Source organism: Sebastes umbrosus, chromosome 23 (genome assembly GCF_015220745.1).
Source record: "Sebastes umbrosus isolate fSebUmb1 chromosome 23, fSebUmb1.pri, whole genome shotgun sequence".
In the NCBI taxonomy this organism is placed as follows: domain Eukaryota; kingdom Metazoa; phylum Chordata; class Actinopteri; order Perciformes; family Sebastidae; genus Sebastes; species Sebastes umbrosus.
Genome location: NC_051291.1, coordinates 118,328 through 140,135, shown reverse-complemented (window position 1 = coordinate 140,135; position 21,808 = coordinate 118,328). Strand labels below are relative to the sequence as shown.

Genomic DNA, 21,808 nt, shown 5'->3' with positions numbered 1-21,808 from the left:
CACCGGTTTTCCATACCATTTTAATCTGTGAAATGCTAAAGAGGCAATCAAAGCGATCTGCAGCCGTGCTGTCAGAGCAGCGTCCGGGTGTCAGTCTGGTGATTTCTCAGCCACCTCCGCTGCATTAAGAAGGGCTGATCAATGGGTGGGAGAGCCGGGCCTTCTGCTGCTCACAGACAGAACAGAACAGAACAGAACAGAACAGAACAGAACAGAACAGAACAGACCAGACCAGAACAGAACAGAACAGAACAGACCAGAACAGAACAGAACAGAACAGACCAGAACAGAACAGAAGAGAACAGAACAGACCAGACCAGAACAGAACAGAACAGAACAGACCAGAACAGAACAGACCAGAACAGACCAGAACAGAACAGACCAGAACAGACCAGAACAGAAGAGAACAGAACAGATCAGAACAGACCAGAACAGAACAGAACAGAACAGAACAGAACAGACCAGAACAGACCAGAACAGAACAGACCAGAACAGACCAGAACAGAACAGATCAGAACAGAACAGAGAGAACAGAACAGAACAGAACAGAACAGACCAGAACAGAACAGAACAGAACAGAGAGAACAGAACAGAACAGAACAGAACAGAACAGAACAGAACAGACCAGAACAGAACAGACCAGAACAGAACAGAACAGAACAGAACAGATCAGAACAGAACAGACCAGAACAGAACAGAACAGAACAGAACAGATCAGAACAGAACAGAACAGAACAGACCAGAACAGAACAGAACAGAACAGAACAGACCAGAACAGATCAGAACAGAACAGAACAGAACAGAACAGATCAGAACAGAACAGAACAGATCAGACCAGAACAGAACAGAACAGAACAGAACAGAACAGAACAGAACAGATCAGAACAGAACAGAACAGAACAGATCAGACCAGAACAGAACAGAACAGAACAGAACAGAACAGAACAGAACAGAACAGAACAGAACAGAACAGACCAGACCAGAACAGAACAGAACAGAACAGAACAGAGGTGGTGACGAGTTGCAGAAATCCTCCTGCCAGCTGACTCCAACAGAACATCTCATCACACAGGCCCCAAATAACAACCCGGCTTCTTCATTTAGTCTACGGAGACGTGCGCTGCTCTCTGCGCTCCTCATCACTGGATTGGATTCTGCAGATTGTTGGATTTCTTGGGTATTTTGTTTTTTCAGGTTTTCACATTTGAAGAAACTCTTAAAAAGATCAAGTCGTACCAACGATTAAAGAATATAGAAATGGAGACAAAATAGTAACTGCATTAAAAAAACGTATTAAGTCAAAAAATGTCAAATGTAAAAAACAAAACACAATTTTTCCAAATGTTTTTATTTGTGACTTTAATCTCAGAGAATTTTTAAGTTTTTTTTCACGTAATTTTGTGAGTTTTTTCTTTTCAGAAATGTACCACTTTAACCTAACAGTTGTTTTATTATTACCACTCTGTAATTTATTTAGTGTCTCTAATCCACCATCGCAGCATCGTATTGGTTAAATGACTGAAAAACAAAGTGTTACCATGGTTACTGCTCACCTAGAAAGTAGCTGCTATAATTACATAGTAGATATATTTCAAGAGAATAGTGGAATCACTTTGGAGAGGAAGTTCATTCTTGACATTGAGTTTGCTCTTCTTCTTATCGCTTTAGAAGACTTTGAAAGTTGGTTGAAAGCCCAGGAAGAATATAGTTCATGTTGATGTTGAGTTAAAGGGACTGAGTATCCCTCCGCTCACTCCTCCCTTTCCAAGACCGTCCATACCATAATAACACTACTGTAGGAGAATGGACGTCAGACGGCGGCTGGCGGTACCACGGTTTAGCGTTCCTGCTCTCCTCCAGCAGCTCCAACACCGAAGGTTAAAGGTTGCTCTACATCGCTGCCGTAGAACGCTTCTCACACTTTAATGCTTTTCCATATTTGGGTCTGGCCGGACCGGAGGCTTTTGTAGGCTCTCATTAATTTAATTGGCTGCACTTGGTCCATTCATTATCTAGATCTCCTTTGTTCCACAGCTTGGCTTCATTTTCACACATTTCGCCTCATCGCCACGTTTTTCCGAACAATAAAGAGCCATCAGACCTCGGGACATGTAGGCGTTACTGTCCACAGGAACTCACTGTGATACCCACATGTACTCCATCATAAAGCATTTGGAAGAAACTTGTATTAAGAGTTACTTTCATAATAATTCAATGAATTACACCTAGTAGCATCACCCCTTCCAACTCTTTCATCTATCACCAAACCTTCCTTAAACGGTCTCTTCTTACCGTCCAGCAACAACACAATGAACTGAACTTTAGCGAACCGGAAGTGAACTCGGTGAAGGAAAAGATGAGAATGCATCGTTATGTATCGTTGTGTGGTCATTACTTATACACATTTTAAATGTATTTCCATTTTTTCATTAAAATGAGAAGTCAATTATGTGATAAGTTGATGAAACCTGCGAGGATCTGCTGCTCTCCTCTGATCCACATCATGGTGTAGGAATGATTTTAGTTAGTTTAGTTTCCTGATCTTATAAACTCTAAACAAGTTACTGATCAATTCAAAAAGTAACTGAATGAATTCAGGAAACTAACTTCCATGTGAAAACGTTCACCTTGTTGAAATCCTGCATGAAGTGTCTCTTAACACACAGAGTTATGAAATTAATTAACCCAATGTTGAACTGCTGCTGTTCTTAAGAGTTAGATGTATTGTGCTGTTGAAGGACAGAGTAAGCCTCAGTATTCATCACATGAAGGAGGACTGTCAGGAGAACATGTTGACCTTCTTGTGATGGCAGATTGTTCAGATATTTCCTCAGATAGGATAATAAGAACATACATATGAAGAAGATCTTGCTGCTGACAGCTTGTGACAGTTGGCTCGGAGGCAGCTGTGAGAGTATATATATTAATAATGTTCCTCTCCGTGTCGGTGTTTCAACGACGTGTCAATCAGCCAGATGTCACCTGACGGGCCGCGTCTCCCGCCCACATCCTCCAGATGCTGATGTGGAGTTGTAGTAACGCGCTGCAGCTCCGGTTGTTTGGGTTTAGAGTTGTTCAGCTGCTCATGTCAGAGATATCTTTGAGACAGAATAATGAGCTGTTTCTTGATTTGACCATCACAAGCTGCAACAGGAAGTGGCTGGTTATGTTGTTTTGTGAGTGTGATGTTTGTTCTTTTCTAAATTCTCAATTATTAGGGCCCGAGCACGAACTTGCAATGAAACCTCTTGAGATCGCATTTTTGAGGCGCTTACGATTCATGAAAACTCACGAAAGAACTGGGGAAAATTGCAAAGTTGTGAAGTGATCGTGCTCGGGCGTCGCCAGTTAGTTTGGACAAAGTTGATCCTATATTCATGATATTTGGTAGAAACATCCTGTTCATTATTCCAGACTTATTCCTCATTGGGTTTCATTAGCTCCGCCCACCCGGAAGTCGGCCACTTTGAGTTTTGTGCAGTTTTTCATGTATTTTTTATGCACACTTTTACATTCTCCTCCTAGAGAGTTTATCGGATTCACGTCAGATTTGGGAGGTATAACCCTCAAACTAATGTGACGCTAAAATTGCGAAGGAATTTTGTGATCGCTCGAACGGTGATGTCACAGGTCATGTGTGAGAAGACGCCATTTTGTCACTCTCCGATACTCCAAGAGGATTCAAGAGATTCATCTCAAAGTCCGGCAGCAGAATCTCAACACCTTCACCATGTGAGATTGCAAAAAGCTTTTGTGTTTCTTGCGAAACGGTGTTGTTGTGGCGGCGCGGCGAATTTTGATGTTTCTACATAACACAGGAAGCTGTTGATATTAACTTTACATATTCCAAGCTGGATAATAGTCCAGGCCTGAAGACATGTCTGTGCCATTATGACTGAAAGTCATAGCGCCCCCTACAGGTACAGCAAATTGTTGTAAATTAACTATGCATTGTCCAATCAGCCCCAAACTGGACATGTTTTATAAGAGTCTTTAGCGCCAAACGCAGAAAATACTCTCCAACTGTTGCACGGCAGCAGGTACCCCGACGGTCTGTCTCTTAAAGGTTCAAATATAATACAAAGAAATATGTGTGTGTGTGTGTGTGTGTGTGTGTGTGTGTGTGTGTGTGTGTGTACCTCAGTTTAATGAATTGGCACATGGATGTTAAAAGCTCTGAAAGCAGCCTATAATTGTTATGTTGTGCTTAGGAAAGCTTGGCTGCCATTAACCTCCCAACACCACAATTCACTTCACACGTCTGGCAATTACCTCGGCAATAATGCCCGAGCTCGCAGATGCGTGCGTTCTGAAGTTCCTGTAATTAAATTGGGCTTTTCACATGTAATCTGAAAATGCTAAGGGGTCAAACTGGGCAGCGGTAATCACAGGCGGTTGAGTCTGAAGGAGGGTCACTCACATACTGGAGGGTCTGTTTCCATCCAGAGCTTTAATCGTCCCGATGAGAGGGGTCACGTTTCCTTGAGGAGAGGTCAAGAGTGGGACGTCTTTGTTTTGTCTCCCAAAAGCATAGAAGGAATGTCATTGGATGGAATAAACGACTTCAATGACAAGATCATTTAGCCTGAAATACAGCCTGTATGATGAGGGAAGAAAGATGTTAACCAGAGAGCTCTTAGTCGTCCTGTCATTTACAATATCCAAATAAAGCAGCTCCACCATTAATAGCAGAACCGTCAAACACATCCTGTAGTCTGATCCTGGCATTAAAGATTTGATCTGAATAGTTTTGTCTTCTGTGTTTATGACTTAATAAAAGGTGTAAAAAAAAGGTTTTACCAGGATAATATTTCTATGTTCCTCATGTATTTATTTGTTCTCAGTGTAACCGGTAGACGTGTTTGTTGTTGTAATACTCTTTTAAGCCACTAGAGGCTGAAGTGCACCGCCACCTCATGTTCTAAATATGACTAAAAGCATTTTAATTTACAGAACTTGGAAAAACACACAAATGTACGTCGTGTTTAGAGTTCATGGAGAAATGAATTATTTTCTCACAGTCACAAAACCTTTTTTCACCTCTTCTGTCAGAAACACAGGAGAGGAAACTATTTAGATCAGACTTCAATCTAATTAGATGTTGCTGTAGTTGAGTCTGTTTTAAAACACTAGCCGGGCGTCCACATGAACGTTAAAACAGTATTTCATCCTCCTAACTCCCAGCCCGGCTCAGAGCATGTCCTGTTGTCCTGGAAGTAAACTCCACTATTGCTGTTCTGTAAAAACTGGTGAGCTGATAATCATGAAATGGAATCATCAGAGAGGTGATGTGAGGAAACACTTCTGGATCTGCTGCCACAGATAAATAGAAAAACAGCGGTGAGTTTGTCAGATGTGACTTCCGTACAGTGAGCCAGAAATCAATGTCTATTCTACAACATGGATTAGGATTATTGGTCACTCTGTTACGTTCAAATGAATTCAATGATATTGACATTGATATTTTAATAAAGTCAATCAGATGATGTGTACGGTTTCATTCCTTTGAACTGGAGAAGGTGACTGGCCTGTACCACATCCACCGTCCTGCTGCCACTAACACTCACTACAGCACCAAATGTGGATTAATCCGCCGCTGGAAATAGTCCCCAACAAATGCACGACAAGTATTCGGAGGCGAACTAACCCGTTGTTGTTGATATGTTGACTACGGTATAAAGAACAAGGTCTCCTTTTACTAAACTGCACTGGTTCTGTTCCCTTTCAGTATCATCCAGAACCTTCATCCAGTTCTTTCTTAAAGTTCATTTCTAAAGGAAACACTGAATAACAGTCGTCTCTTTGGTCTCCATGCAGGACACAACGCTGGTATTTTCATTTTAACTAAAGTGCTTCAGTTCAGTCGCCTGGACACATCATCATGTTTTGGACCGTCCCCTCCAGTTGAGATTAGCTAAATTAGCTGTGAAGAGCAATGACTCGTGGGACTGTGCATGTTTGGTGCAGATAATTGCAAGGCTGGTGTGCCACAGTCTGGCAGCCAGTTTGGGATTGCAGGTGGGTTGGCGTAGGGAAGTGCCTATCCAACTGCACATCTGGCCCCGGCGGGGCTCAAAATCTTTCATTACACCCACTTCAAAATGGACCCAAACACAGCGCTGCCAACAAACGGAGCTGAAAGCCGTTTCCTGCTCTGCTTACTTTGTTTGAAGCTTTTTAGAAAGAGTTGTTTCTCATTTAATGACGGAGGAACTTTGACCAGGAGTTCTGTGATGTGAGGTATGAGTACATTTGGGGTTAAAGATAATGGGTTAGGTCTATTTGATGATAGTAACTTAGGACAGGACTGCCACCAGTAGTTTACCTCTTCTTCTCACCGTTTCAGAGAAGCGTGGAGCGTGGTGTGTGGAGTGTTTTTCGACCTTTTGGAGTAGTTTCTGTAGGAGCTAATTAGGCAGCAGTCTGCAGCTGCTCTTCAGGCTGACAGTTCAGGGGAACGTTCCTCTGTATGGTCGGCAGGCTCTCAGAAAGCAGGCCATAATTCATCATTAGGATATCAGAGTCCAGGTGCAGATGAGAACTGATAGAGCCGGCAGCCAGGCAAGTCGGGGCACTCAAGGAGGAAAATCTTATCCCAGGGACAATTCCCAGGTCATGCCTGCGGTAATTGAAATAATTTTGCCCCCAGAGTTGTTTAATCACTGACAATCACACCACGCAGGGCCGGCAAAATGAGGAACGCACAAGTCTGATTACATCTGCCACCCTTAACTGCCTCCCCTCCCCCCCGCCTGCCACGGCTCACATCTCACATCCCCCCCACCTCTCCGTCTCTGCTCTCCGTCTTCACATGAAGCTTTGATGGGTGAACCACGTCAACTACTTCTTGCCTCTATTGTCCCTTTCATGCACAGACTCTTGTTTGCACGGCCAAACTGTGATTTTAATTCCAAGTGGGACCGCGGCGCGGCTCCAGCCAGGCCGGATCATCAAACGGACAAAGCACGGTCCCATTAAAAAAGCCTATGTTGAGATGCAACGAATCATTTGTCTGTTATTAACCCTGAGCCTGTGATTATGCAGATTGCCATAGATTTTCCCTGGTTGCCTGGAAGTGAGATCCAGGGGTTGTTCTCAGCGTGGCAGGCGGACGAGGGAACGGCCGTGCATTACTGAACTTGCCACATTCATCATGTTGACTGATGGCACAGGGAGTCGGTCCCCGGGTCCCGGTGGTTAATGTAGTGGGTAATTAACTGTCATTTGCCTAGTAATAGGCCGATGATCAATGGTTTGTGAGGAAACAAATTCTAATCCGGCAGCTGATGAATGCATGCCGGGGCTGGAGCAATTGAAGTGGTGGGAGGGATGGAAGAGACGGGAGGGGGTTGGGGGAGGGAGGGAGGAGGAGAGCGAAGCCGCCACCAGAATCTCAAACGGTGACTGGAGGAACTGCTGCTAACAATGCCCCCCCCCCCCCGCTCTCAAAAAGGGACTAATCCCCCAAAAATGATGCTGGAATACGCCGTCAGGTGACCGGTGGAGGAGTTGATGGATCCTCTCCACCAAACTTTGTTCAGTAGGCAGGTAGTCGTAAAAGGTCGGTTCACCCGAATCCTCTCCTCCCTCTGGTGGGATCTATCCATCTATACATGCACATCCTTCTGGTTTGGTCTGTTGAGGTTTTCAGATATCTGTCTCTCAGATTTCTGTCTCTACCTAAATACAATGGAGGTGAATGACATTTCAATTTATTTTTATATAGCGTCAAATCCTAACAGAAGTTATCTCAAGACGTTGTTTATATAGAGCAGGTCTTAGACCGTCCTCTATAGAGTATAATAGTTTAGAGACCCAACAAGTGCATTGCATTGGAGTGCTGCTATGTTGTGCTGCTCACAGCACTTAGCAGCAGCATTAGCGTTTCCATCCACCTGTTTTTATGCACATCCTCAGTTTGTACTTAAGAAAACCTGAGAGCGAATGCAGAAAATTAGGAGAAAATTCTTGACATATTGCACAACAAGTCTGATGTAAAGTTGATGAATCGATAAAAGCGGAATGCGACAAAGTGCAACGGAAACATACACGAAGCGTGTGACTTCAACGTCTCCTCATCGCTCATCAGATCTGATGTAACCTTCCTCGCATTAATACATGAAACAAACAGATATCATATTCCTCTTCATTGTTTTTCACCATTTGAGGTTTGACTGCCGCTCTTTTAATTACGTCATCTTGTTGATTTTTGCGGTCCATTTGGATGAAACCGTCCCCAGGAACAGTTAGAAGTTAGAGATCCAGTATATATCCCTCCAGCATCAGATGTCCTTGCCTCCGTAGCGTATCCGTGGCTCCATGTATATATTCCAGGGTAATACATGGTACTTCCTACACCCCCGGTAATTGGGCGGTCATTGTATTTTTGGATTTAGCTCGACAAAGCTGAGAGGAAGCATTGGCATGACACCCCTCCTGCATCCTCCTGAAGGGGGCGGGGGGGTTTTGGGGTCCAGTGGACTAAAGCCTGGTGGAATAATTTAATTGGTGTCTGTTTTTCTCTCATCAAATAGGTAGCACTGAGCCGTACCGGGCTGTAATGCACAGTGAATGCCTTCTGACTGAAACAAGGTACCGGGCATCGGCTGCCTCGATTCTCTTTCAAATTCAGATTTGAGCAAAGCATGAATTTTAATTTCATGTTGTATCCTCAACCTCTTTAAATATACATGCTGTCTTGTCAGCCATGGATATGAAGTGTGTGTCAGCCCGCTACTCTACATATGTTATTCTGTTTTCTGTATTTGAGCAGACCCACAGTCAGAAGCCTTCCAGATCTGGCAGGCAGCTGTACCGCTGCATTAGAAATGTATATATTTATTAATCATATAATCCAGTGCTGAAAGCCTGCAGTCCCCGGCCCCGGGACCTCTAAACCGTCATCCTCTGATTGTGTTGGAGCCGCTGCCTTTTGAATTCATTGCAACCAAACCACGCTTAATTTGCCTCCTCCCTTGAGAGCCATTAGCGTCTGTGGCATCAAACTGGCGGAGCGGCAAAAGACGAGTGGCAGGTACGCTCCATCCATCTTCCCTCCCCACAGGGTGAGCCGGGGCTTCCTGTGCGCTGCCGCGGTTTTGAAGAGTGTTTGCCACACAAGAGCCCGGCGAGCCGGCCGGCTACATGCTGGCGCTGCCACAGATACAGTCTGGCTGGATCTCTGAAGGCTGTTATCAGCCGCCTCCGCTTCTTCAGCTCGGCTTGTCGGAGACACTAAAGAGATGGTTTGATTTGAGTGTTGTTGTAGTGAATCTACAGAAGGTATTGTTCCCATAAGGTGCTGTTAAATCATTTAAAGCAGCGGTTAAAGTAGCTCAGGAAGGTACGGGATGAATTATGCAGCTAAGAAGTGGAGAAGCAGCCGGAGTTTGGATGTTCTGTTTGGGAACCCGTGGGTCTCAAGAATTATTTATTTATTTAATTGTATTCAAACTTATCTTATTGAGAGGCTCTTTTACATTTCCTTAGTAACAAAAATCAATGCATATATCGGCTGACAAATATTCTCAAAAATAGAATTCCTGTTTTTCAGAGTTTAATAACTGAGGAACAGCTGATCCAATGACCTCTGTGAGAAATCATGTTGAATGGATGTGCTAACTTCTATAACATTCAGTTAATGAGACAGAGACCACGCAGCACAGTGTCACCGTTACAGGTTTTAAAGTCTTCTATCTGAGATACTGAAGAGGCGTCCTGTAGAGCAGCTGATGTCAGATACAAAACTCATTGTTGTCTGATAACAAGCTGCGCCCGATGGAGGCTGCTGATATTCCAGAGCATTGGTCGGGGTCATACAGTCTAACCTCAGACAGATAAAGGATCACTGACCTTGTTTACATGCACACTAACGCTTTGTCCACACGGGGAACGTCGGGAGCGCGTGGCGGCTGGAGGCGGCTGCGTCGCGTGGCGGCTGCGTCGCGTGGCGGCTGCGTCGCGTGGCGGCTGGAGGCGGCTGCGTGATTCACGCGTCGGGTGTTCAAAAAAATCTGTCTGGAGCCGCAAAACATGTGATCATTGTGATGAAGGTAACACAGTTTATAGTCTAAGTTTATAGTATATAAGTCTAATGCAGTGAGGGCCAAAGAGACAATGTACTACGGAGTATTAGGGCCACATTGAGGGAAAACACATCTGAGATTTACAGAATAAAGTCAGAATATTACGAGAAAAAAAGAAAATAACACGTAAAATTACTACTACTATACTACTACATATACATACTAATATAACTATATACACATACTAATATTATGACTTTATTCTAATAATACTACGACTTTTTTTTCTTGTAATATGATGAGCGATCCCAGCTGACATTGGGCGAATGCATTCATATTATTATTTTATTATATATGTTTGATTTTGGGCATACAGTATATTTATCTCACCTGTTCAGAATACACATCTCAGACCACATCTATCTTATTCTGGTTTATGACATTTTGTTTGACTTGATGTTTTAGCCAGAATAAATATGCTGAGAATATATATATATATTTCCTGTATTTAATGTGTGAGCTTGCAGCGTGCGATCCTTTTACATTAAGCCAAATATTGTTGGTGGTCTTATTCTGGCTTTTGGCTTCTTATTGATTCAATTGGTGATCGGATGGGAGACGCACGCACACACACACACACACACACACACGCTGCTTGTTCACAGACAGCAGGACTATAACGGAGCGTTTCTCAGAGCAGAGTAGTGTGACAGTCCTTTTCTCCTTCTCTGCTGCGCCGGCCACCTTAAATTTGCCAGAGATGAGAGAAGAGTGCGGACAGACACGGCGAACAGTGAAACAGAACGCCGTTCTGATTCAAGCTGGCAGGCAGGAAGCTTAAAACATCACTTCTTTACACGAATACCTTCCATCATTTATAATACAGAGCCTTGAGTGCACGCTATGTGAAAATGAGTCAGATTACTGGAAGACGAGGACGTTGGCCCGTGCACGGTGAGAGGCGGCTGCATTGTGGCTCTTTGAGTCCTGAGATACAGAAGTGCTGCTGTTGTGCTCAAACACCGGGCTCATTATCTCTAAATCTATCATTTCTGTGCTTTTTTTAACGTTTTTTTATTTTTTTAGATCAATTACTGGGCTTTGTAAGGAGAGAAATAGATGAAATATCTATTTCATGTGAAGGCCTTCCGGCAATGCGCATTTGTGCAGAGAAGAGAAAGGACAAGAGATACCACAGATGGATCTAAATTTAGATTGCTCAAAGGAAAAGGCATAATTCTTTTAATTAAGTCGGCACTAATCCATGGAATTGGCCCTCTTTGTTTCCTCCCACCTCCCATGTTACTAGAGATATCCTTCATTGTCTCAAGGTGTGTTGACAGTGGCTCTTAATTCTGTAGATATTCATGAGGGCACAATCTATCTGCTTCCTTTGCCTCTGGGAAACATACTTTCTGAAGGTTAATAAACAACCCTGCATATCCCGAGCCCCGAGATCATTTATCAGATTGTGATCTCTTACAGACTCTGAGAGTGGCATGCCGTTTTATCATTTTAACAACGACGGCTAAAAGTGCCTGAAGAAGTCTGCCTAATAGCTTATTTTGTTATATGATTTCGTTATCAGATATTTTTTTTCCTTGCTAGTCTGGTCGAGGTCGCTGTGTAGTAACAGCCCTGAATCCCTAATGAATACTCACATTAATGTCCCCGGAGCAGGCCCAGGAATAATAGGGTCCTCCCTGGGCAGCGGCGCTGGCTGGGGCCCATCTATTTCTATTTCTATTTCTATTTCTATTTCTATTTCTATAGCACAAGCTGTTGCCGGCTGCAGCCCGGCTCCGTCCGGACTATTTCTGTGACTGATTCAGAGACCCGATCTGTCTCAGCAGCTCATGTTAGTGTGTTTACTGCAATCTCTCTGACAGCTGTCACTCTCGTTCTCAGAGGCAGCGAGCGGCAGCACAAGCGGTCCGCGTCTTCTGATTCTGTTTCCGGTTAGAATGGGATGGTGGGGGGGGTGGGACACCGTGGGGGGAGGAGCCAAGTTCTCCAATTCTGGACTCCAAATCTGTCCCATCTATTGGGACACGGTGTCTTGGTTTAAATGCTGTGTCACCAAAACACTGAGGAAAGAAGTCTCCTCATGTCTCGATCCTTTCCTCCCAAAAGGAGGTTCTGTTTTCACTTCGGTTTCTGTCCGTTTGTCAGCCGGATTACAGACAAACTACTGGATGTAGCACGGGCCAAGGAGGAACCCAGTACATATTGGATGCATTTTGGAAACACAAATGATTTTTGGTTACCATTGAGAGACAGGGCGTTTGTCCTAGTGCCCTTCTACAGTCGTTTTTATTGGTTTTACTTAACACTAATGAACTGACAAATTCCCTGACACCTTTTTAGTTTTAACTTTCATCAGAGCACGTATGACGGCAGTGAGCTTTCTTGTTTTATAGCATATCATGTCAATCAACAGTCAGTGGGAAACCTGCACACTTCGGAGAAGATCCATAAGAACAACACCTAAAAAATCAAGTGAAACTAGAACGTTACTCGGAGAGAGCAGACCTTTCGGATATGCTGCAAAATGTAATCATTGTTTTCTTGGCCCATGCTACACTCTTCCACCAAGCTTCATGAAAATCAGGCCTGTAGTTTTTCCCCTAATCCTGCTGACAATCCAACAAACTGAACTGAAAACATAAGATAAAAATCTGAAAAATAGAAAGTAATATTTGGAGAAAGACGTTCCATGTTCCAGTATGTCATGTTCCCTTGTGCTGAGCTAACCTAGACCTCCCAGACTATACGGTTGTGTCCGTCGGCGCGGGGAATGCCTTCCATAATGTGTCTTCTTCTCTGTCTCAGGTTGTTTGGTGTAACGGGGAACTGTGCAGCCTGCAGCAAGCTAATTCCAGCCTTCGAGATGGTCATGAGGGCCAAGGAGAACGTCTACCACCTGGACTGCTTCGCATGCCAGCTCTGCAATCAGAGGTGAGTGATTGGACCACACTCCCGCTCCTCTCCGTACCTGCGTCTAGGCAGATGGCCGGTCAGGGAAAGCGAGATTGCGGCGTGGTGAATCTCAAGTGCTGCTGAAAGTTGAAGAAAGATCCCACATGGTAGATTTATCACTCTAACCGGTGACCGGGAAGACACATGCGGGGCCTTGGGGACACCTGCTGGACCTCGCTCAGTGATTATAAACCTGCTCTACTACTGTACGGTGTCAGCCGGAGAGCTACAGGTGCAGTTACATGTCCATACATATGCTTCCCATCAGTCTTCATTACTGCTTCTCCTCCTGCATCCTGCAGACAGGATGTGGTCAGAGACTTCAGGACCGGCAGCAGCAGAGGAGAGGGAGCGGTCCTGATCCCAGGCTTTGAACTCAGTGATAGAAAAACCCTGTTTAATAAACTCCAGTGTCACCCTCACTGAACCTCTCTGGTACCCCTACAATGACTTTATTATCTTACAATTTATAGCAATCCAATACAACAGCCCTGTAATACAGCCTGTCTCTGTGCAGCTCGTAATATTCAGCATCGGAGTTCATAGTCATCGGCGGTGGATTGAATTGTAATCGTGCTTTTGTCCACCCTCATTTACATGAAGGAAGTATTAGAACCAATGGTTTCACAGTGACACAATAACATGAGCTGGTTTATTTAATATGTTTCTATTAAATGTGGATTTTGGACCGGCCGGTTCCCTCACAGGAGAGAGAGGAGAGCTGATTCTAAAGTCACTAATACAACAACAAGACACGTTCCCTCATGGAGTTACTGTCCGCAAACATCGGAGCAAATGTTCAACTCACCGTCTAATATCGGAACACTGACAATATTCTAAATCACCTCAAACATTCTCAGAAATGAATTTAGTGATGAAATAGCTTCAAAGAAATGGACAAAAAACAAGACATTTTGGGCTGCTGGTGTTGTACCCGTAGCCTGTAGCGGTCCAGCGCTTTGCATTGTGGGATACAGTAGGAGACGTAGACTGGTCCGATGCTGACTGGAGATTTAATCAGAGTCAGTACGACATCCGGGTATTTTTAGCATACTGTAGATGTTGCTTTTGTTCACATACTACATACTACATACTACATGTTGGCCAAATCAGTACGTACTACTAGTATAGTATGAGGTTGTACTACTAGTATAGTATGAGGTTGTACTACTAGTACATTCTCGGAGCCGAATGTTTCCCAAGATGTTTTGAAGGTCAGAAGAAGGATGATGAAACAGAGGAGCTCAGGAGGACGTCAGTCAGGAGGACGTCAGTCAGGAGGAGGTCAGGAGGACGTCAGGAAGGTTCTGTGTTGGCCCGTTTCTGCGTTGGCCCGGTTCCTGTTTCTCTCACCTCTTTCCCCAAACTTGGCTTTGTTGCAGACACATAGACACGAGCACCCGCGTGCAACGGCACACACACACACATGGAGCAGACACATTGCGCATGCTAAAAGCAAAGGACCTGGTTACGCACAATTAGCACTCGGTTATTGTCTTGCCACTTCAGCCAGCTGCACCAGACAGCCTCTCCTAATGGAAGAAGTCAGCTAATCTTCATCAGCCGGGCCCAGGCAGGCCAACTCTGCTCCCCCACATTAAAACCCATTAAAGCGAGAGCAAATCTTTCTTCTTACATTAGGCCAGCTGATGAACTGTTGAATAAAATCGACGTCAGTGTGTTTCACATGGTCCGCTGTGGCCTCGCCAGCGCCGTTCAGATGCCCATCACAATTTCACCGCGGCCCGGCCAAGATTTATGGTGTGGCACCGGCTTTAATTGAAGCTGTTACTCAACTCTGACTTTTTGTTTTCCATTTTGTTTCTTTACATCGGTCGAGCTGTTGGGGGAGAAATACCTGAGCAGGAAGATGAATTTAAAGAATCAATCTGTTTGCTTTGAGTTCATCAGTTCACCTCCTAGAGACGACGTATTCCAACGGGGGTTTCATATTGTTACCCTCCGTCTGCAGACGTGAGACGACAGTCAGCAGCCTGCTAGCGAGCTGCTCTGAGAGGAACTGTGAGATTTAATCTCTAAAGTCATGAATCTAATATTTGTGAATTAATCGATGTCTGTCTTTTAGAAGATTTGTGATTCAGAGCAGGTTTAAAGGGAGAGATCACCCCGAGGTCAAAAATACTCTGGAGCTCAGGCTCGTGGTGCTGAACGCCACGTAGGGACGACGTCGGAGAGGGCGGGTGTGTCGTCACAGGAGGTCAGCGTTCGTGTCCCGTCTGAAACCAGAATTCAACATTTGATTTATTTACGGTTGGCGGGTGTAGTTTGGTGGAAAGAAAATTAAAACAAAGACAAGCCGAGTCCAGTCTCGTTCCATAATATTGGGGGAAAGGCCGACATCTCTACGGCCGATATCAGCAACTCAAACCAAAACGATTTAGATTGATAAATAACACGACAGGTAAGAGGACAAATATGTATTTTAAAGGTCCCGTATTGTAAAAAGTGAGATTTTCATGTCTTTTATATTATAAAGCAGGTTTAAGTGATTATATAAATACTGTTAAACTATCAAAACGCTCAATATACGGAGAAATACACACAGCCCGTATTCAGAAACTGAGCATTTGAAACAAGCCGTCAGGATTTCTGTCCATTTGTGATGTCACAAATATACAATATTTAGACCATTACACGGTTTTAATCGTAAACATTCTAAATGTGTCCCAGCTTATTTCCTGTTGCAGTGGATGTAAATAACATCAGCTGACAGGAAGTAAACATGGACCACGCTGTTGCCTAGCAACGCAATTCCATTGAAATGCAGTAAAACGGAGCGTTTCAGACACAGAATAAATAAAGGGCATATTCAGACAGACAGGATGAGGAAAATAAAGTTGTTTTTTTTAACATTACAGCATGTAAACATGTTCTAGTAGAAACACTAAATACAACATGAACCTGAAGTTGAGCCGATGCGGGACCTTTAATAACAACATTACTAATATTCTGAGTGACTTCTCGACATTTCTATCCAGATTAATAGAATGACCTTTTCCAGATGTTCCCCGCCTCGGCCTCAGAGATCTATCAGCAGATCTCACTTCAGATTTCCTGAATAGTTTCTCAGCATCTCGTTGCCTGGAAATGGGCTTCTGGTCTTTGTCTGGCATACCGATCTCTGCCGCCTCGTTCATCTACACCAGCTCCGTCCCCTCTCGTTTCCCAGCCTCAAACAAACATGAAAGCCCCCGTCGACCCCCCCACGGACCCTTCAATAAAGCAATCTAATCCATCTCACAAATGGCCCGGAGATTTCTCTGCGGAACATCATCAGAAAATGTGAAATCTGATAAACAGAGCAGGGCGACCGCGAGGTCAGCCGGGGTCAGGCGCTGTAATTATCCCGTCGCTCCTGCGGGTCAGCCGCGGCCCATGTTGCCGTTTGAAGGTTGAATTGCTACAATCAAGTATGAACATACAGCCCCCCCTCCACCTCCACCGCACACAAACACACTCGCTCATGCATCCATCCACGCCATCAGTCTCTTTGTGGGTACGTCCCACAGAGCAGAGACTGGAGCCGGTGATTATTCTGATTTCATCAGGGACCCTTAATGGTCATCGCCGTGCTCGGCCATTAAGGGGCCGTGCTTAAGTTATAGGCTCCGTTAGTAAGATAGAAAGACTGAGACTGGACATGACACCGCAATCATGACCTGCAACCGCTTCCTTCTTCTTTGTCATCATCACCATCAAATTGGCAGCAATCTCTTGTTTGCCACGAAAGAAGCATTGAGAGCTGAAGCTGCTTCAGGAAGAAGATAAATGGAAAAGCCTCACCAGTTATCTTACTTGTGTATCTGCCAGAGAGCAAAAGCCCCCCCCACGCCTCCCTCTTTCTTCGCTCTGTGCATGACTTTGAAATGGTATCAAGCTGAGGGGAGTGAATAGCTCCTGTCCCCGGTCTATCAGTGGAAATATAGGATCCTACATTGGCTCTGATTGCTCATGTCTGCACCCAACGTGGCCTTACTCTGTTAAACTGGACATAAATCCACCGTCGTGACCTTCCCACCAGCCAGACCTGTTATTTCTCCTACCTGAGCTGGGGGAGAGGAAGCACCGGCGTGGTCTCGGAGCCAAAGGGACGGGGGGCTGGTTCTGAGGAGGGAGGTGGGGGGGTGTTGGGAATAAGGACAGAGATATGAGACTCCATCCAGCAAGCAGTTAGCCACAGATCAGCCCTGGGGGACAGCTAATCGATGGGGCTGTCGTCCAGCCTCATCATCTCGCCAGTGCTGGCCCAATTTCCCCCTGATGAGCTGGAGGCCACAGTCTAGGGAGGCTGGAGGAAGGTTAGAGTAGAGGGGAGCGGAGGAGAGCAGGATGGGTGACAGTGCAGAGGAAGGTCAGCGCTGATAAGGGACGATGCTCCATACTGGAGCTTCGGAAGGAGAGACTGACACCAATTGGGTTCAGCACAGCTAAGCTCAGCCACTGGTGCCTTGTATGTCACGAGTTAGGCTTGTTAGACAGGAGCCTAATAGCCAATAAGGGACACAGTTGTCACTTTGTGTATGATTGGTGTTGAGAACTCAGAGCCTTGTGCAGCCAGCCTACTAGAGAACACAATCTCACTACGTAATCCGGCACCATTTAAAGTCAGAATGACAAAAATATGATACAAATAAATGTCAGTGTTTGCTGCGCTCATGGAGATGATAGAACCGTGTTTCAGTTTCAGTTCAGTTCATTCTAAAGATCCCAGCTGTGTACCATCAGAGCCCACAGCCTCCAAGGGCTGCTCTTTCAGACTGCTCTCGTCATAACGGGTTGATTAGTAAAGTGCCTATTACACAGGACGCAAGAGGAAGAACCTTTTGAACGGGATAGCCTCACCAAATCCTTATTGTAGGTATCTTAGCGTGAAACGTGGACGTGAGATATAGAAGTATGAGGCAGCGTTTCAAATGGTGACACCAGAATGTATTCATGAATCCTCGTGAAACAGTCGTGGTTGTAAGTTTGGCGATGTAGTGACTACTAGCCGTGTTTCCATTCACATTATTTTATGCACATTTTGAAGTATCTCATTAGAAAAGTTGTATGGAAACGGAAAAGTTCTATAAAACTAACTCAATTACCGCTTGAGATGGTTTTTGCCTTTTGACGAAAAAGGACTTGACTGATCTTCCCGGATATTCCCATAATATACACTGTAAGAAAAGTCCATATAAAGATACAGGCCAGTGTTGCGTGTTAATATGAAGGAATTTCCTGTATTGATTTTTCACAGGAGTTTTCCCGAGACACGGCAAAGTTTAGTTCACATTTAGAATGTGGAGAAACATCAGAGAGAAAACCACAGTTAATGTCTCACCAGATGATTCATGTTCAGGACTTAAGGTTAGCTCAGAGTCGTTTTAGTTGGAAATCTGTTTAGTTGTTTAGTTCAGCTGCTGTTGACCATTAACGTTACCAGATACGCAGGAGTATTTTGATGACTCATTTGAGACTAACGTGAGTTTGGTATTGTAATTAACGTTTTACCATAGTTTATATTTTAGACTTCAGAGGACGTCAGGTAGAGTTAGCTCCAGGTTTAGCCTCCGGCGGTCTGCAGACACCGATAGGTAACGTATAAACACAGCGTTAGTGTCTGTTTCCCTCCGGAATGTAAAGGTTGAGCTGCTATTTGACTAGTTACGGAGGATTTACTGTAAATCTACAGACATTTCCGTTTTAGGATTCACAGACGTGTCCGTGAATGGTACGGAGGACTTTTCATTTTAGGGTTGAAGAAAATGTCCGTAAACTTAACGGAGAATGTACCGGTCATTTCCTGCCAGGACATTGTCAGTAGCAGTAAACTAACATACTTCATCCCAGGTAGTATTTGTACCGTCCAGTGTTGCATTTCTTTCATAGACATTCTCCTCTCTTCTCTGGCAGAGCAGGCTCATATTAAATGGGATGGTGCAACACAGCTAATGTGACGGCTGCCTCCATTTGTGGCCACATTGTTTGATTAACAATTGATTTTTGTTGTTGGTACAGTACAGAAACCTTGTGTCCCCTCTACGGGGGAATATCACACCGTGTTGTCCAGCTCTGCTCCGATCGCTCCGACAGATGCTTCTAGTTTTCTATAGAATGATTTTAGATGATAAACATCTTCGTAGATTTGTAACTTCTAATGTTTGAACTTGTGATGTGATGGATTAGATTAGTGCTACTAGTCTTCTAGAGGAGTCTTCTGCGTCCGTGATCGGTCCAGCTGTGTGACCTGATTGACTTCCAATCAAGCCGATCAGGAGCAGCTGAGTGGTGACGTGTCTGTGTCCACATGTTGCCTGTTCTGCCTGGTGTTGATCCAGCACCAGTAAGAACCTGTCGGGTGTGGGTGTCCACAGTACAGAGAGCTGACGCCTGTGAGTGCTGAGCATCACAGGTGGAGGCAGTTTAAAACACAACAGCAGTGGACGTTTAACACCAGAGATGGAGACCAAAATAAATAAAGCAGTCATCGTCCTCCGTTCCAGATGTGAAATGATATTCTCTACGTTACACTCCCCCAAAGAAAAACTCATCTTCCGTGTGTCCTTGTGCTGCCGTCTGATTGCCCAGCAGCAATCTGCCAGAGAAGATTTACAACATGCTGTTACAATTAAGCGTCGGTGTCGCCGGGCCAAGTGTTTCTCAACCTGTATGCATCCTAACAGTAATTAGATTTGGTGCAGTTGAGACTATTTTCTCTCTTTGACAATCTCCCTGTTTCTTCATTTGAGTGGAAAGTGAATACTCTAGTTAACACGGGCCTCCGAGGCAAATTGCTGGCATCGCAATACATCTTTTAAGTGTGTGCCTGTGGAAGCCATTCTTTCTCTTCCTCCTACAACAAGAGGTCTCTGAAGACTCATTAGTCACAGTCACCTCTAAGTAAAGGAGGGAGGAAAGTGAAGGCAGAGCCGGGAGAGAGAGAGAGAGAGGAAGAGAAGCTGACAGACTATAAAGATAGAAAGCATGATATCATTGTGCAGCTCTATAGATACTAACAGATGTGGTGTTAAGGGAGACCTTTAATGAAGGTTGAGCTGGAGCTCACACACTAACATGTGTTACGGTACATACGGCCGGCAACATACAGGAAACAACCTGAACCGGAGTAAATAAGTACTAAATAATGACAGCAGATGCTTCCATACGGGGTTCAGGGGGGGTTTGATGAGAAATGAATTGAACCATATGCTGTGGTCTTCACCGTCACCGGATCTCCACCTAACTGAACACCAAGCTCAGACACTGGAGCAGCGTGGTGACGTGCTTCAGATGAACTAGTTCATACCATGACGTTAAAACGTGTTTAAATAAGAGGCTAAACTGTTTAGACATGTCTCAGATGACAACACACACTTTAAAGAGGACCTGTTATGCTTTGGTGCTTTTTCACCTTCCTCTAGTGTGTCACCTGTGGATAGAAAAAGTCTATAGAAAGATAAATAATCCACCTTTAAAGTGACCTCCTATAACCTGAACAATTCAATTGAAATCTTTTAGGAGGACAAAACTAAAATGATGTGGTTGCATAAGTGTGCATAACGTCTTATGATTGGGGATGTGGCTCCGTTCAGAATGAACCAATCACATTCAGATTCACGTTAACTAGTAGTCAGAACACACCTGCCATCAATTAAAGTGACTCTGATTAACCCCAAAGTTCAGCTGTTCTAGCAGGAGTCTCCTGACATTTACTGAGTTGCATCTTACAGCAGAAGTCACGGGCCGCAAAGAGCTTAGGAAGCATCGAAGGAGCTCAAACCGAGCGTTTCAGACGGAGGAGCTATGAGACCATTAAAGCATGTAAACATGTTCAAACCCAGAATACAAGTTTGCATCTGAAAATAAACATAATAAGTCCTCTTTAAGCCAGACATTTATAAAAAATATAAAATAATATAATAGACCTAAATCAAGATAATAAAACCACAACAATTACTGGGCAAATATTAAGTAAAGATTTCTGATGATTTGATTTCCTGAAAAGATACGCCCTACCTTTTTGCCTCAATATTTACAACGATGTGGTGTTGAACACTTTAAAGCACTGAAGTTAATACAGTAAATCAATCAGTCAAACTTTATTTATATAGAACCTTTCAAATGCAGTTCAAAGTAAAAATATAGAGTGTTAAAAATGGATTTAGAGACGAATGCACCAAAACAACCAATATAAAAGTTCATTGAATAAGAAAGCAATAAGAGATGGGTATTTAAGATAATAAAAGATAAATAAAATACAAGGAAATAAAAATAACAATACAAATTAAATAAATAAAAAATATTAAACTACACAAAATAAGCTGATTGTATTGAAATAATGCAATTTTAATAAAATAAAATAAAAGAGATAATAATGATCAGCAATAACATTTTGATTAAACAAAATAGAGTAAAATAAACACTAAAATGATGATGATGAATACAATAAGTATAAACAATAAAACCATAAAACTATAAAAGCCAGACTGAATAGATGGGTATTTAGTTTACGTTTATAAATATTAATATTTCCATCTCCTCTCAGCTCCTCTGGAAGGTCGTTCCAGCGGCTGAAAGCAGCGTCACCAGATGTTTTTACAACTGGAAGAGAAGAACCGGAGGGTCTGAGGGGCATTACGCAATGTCGTCTGGTGCACGGCCACGTAGTGCCTTATTATTATTATTAAAATCAATATGAACACTACCAGGTAACCAGAGTAAAGACTTTATAATAGTGGTAATGTGTGCTCTCCTTCTGGTTTTAGTCAGCACTCATTATTTCTGATATCAGCAGTGAGCAC

At 43.8% G+C, this 21,808-nt stretch overlaps 1 protein-coding gene across 4 annotated transcripts in view; it reads left to right on the top strand.

The window, feature by feature from the left end:
- The window catches only part of lmo3 (LIM domain only 3), a 65,973-nt gene that overhangs the window by 27,376 nt on the left and 16,789 nt on the right, over window positions 1-21,808 (top strand). For all 4 annotated transcript variants that reach the window (XM_037760958.1, XM_037760960.1, XM_037760959.1 and 1 more), the window contains exon 3: window positions 12,858-12,983. In XM_037760958.1, the coding sequence (XP_037616886.1) occupies window positions 12,858-12,983 (126 nt within the window). The remainder of the gene's footprint in view (window positions 1-12,857; window positions 12,984-21,808) is intronic.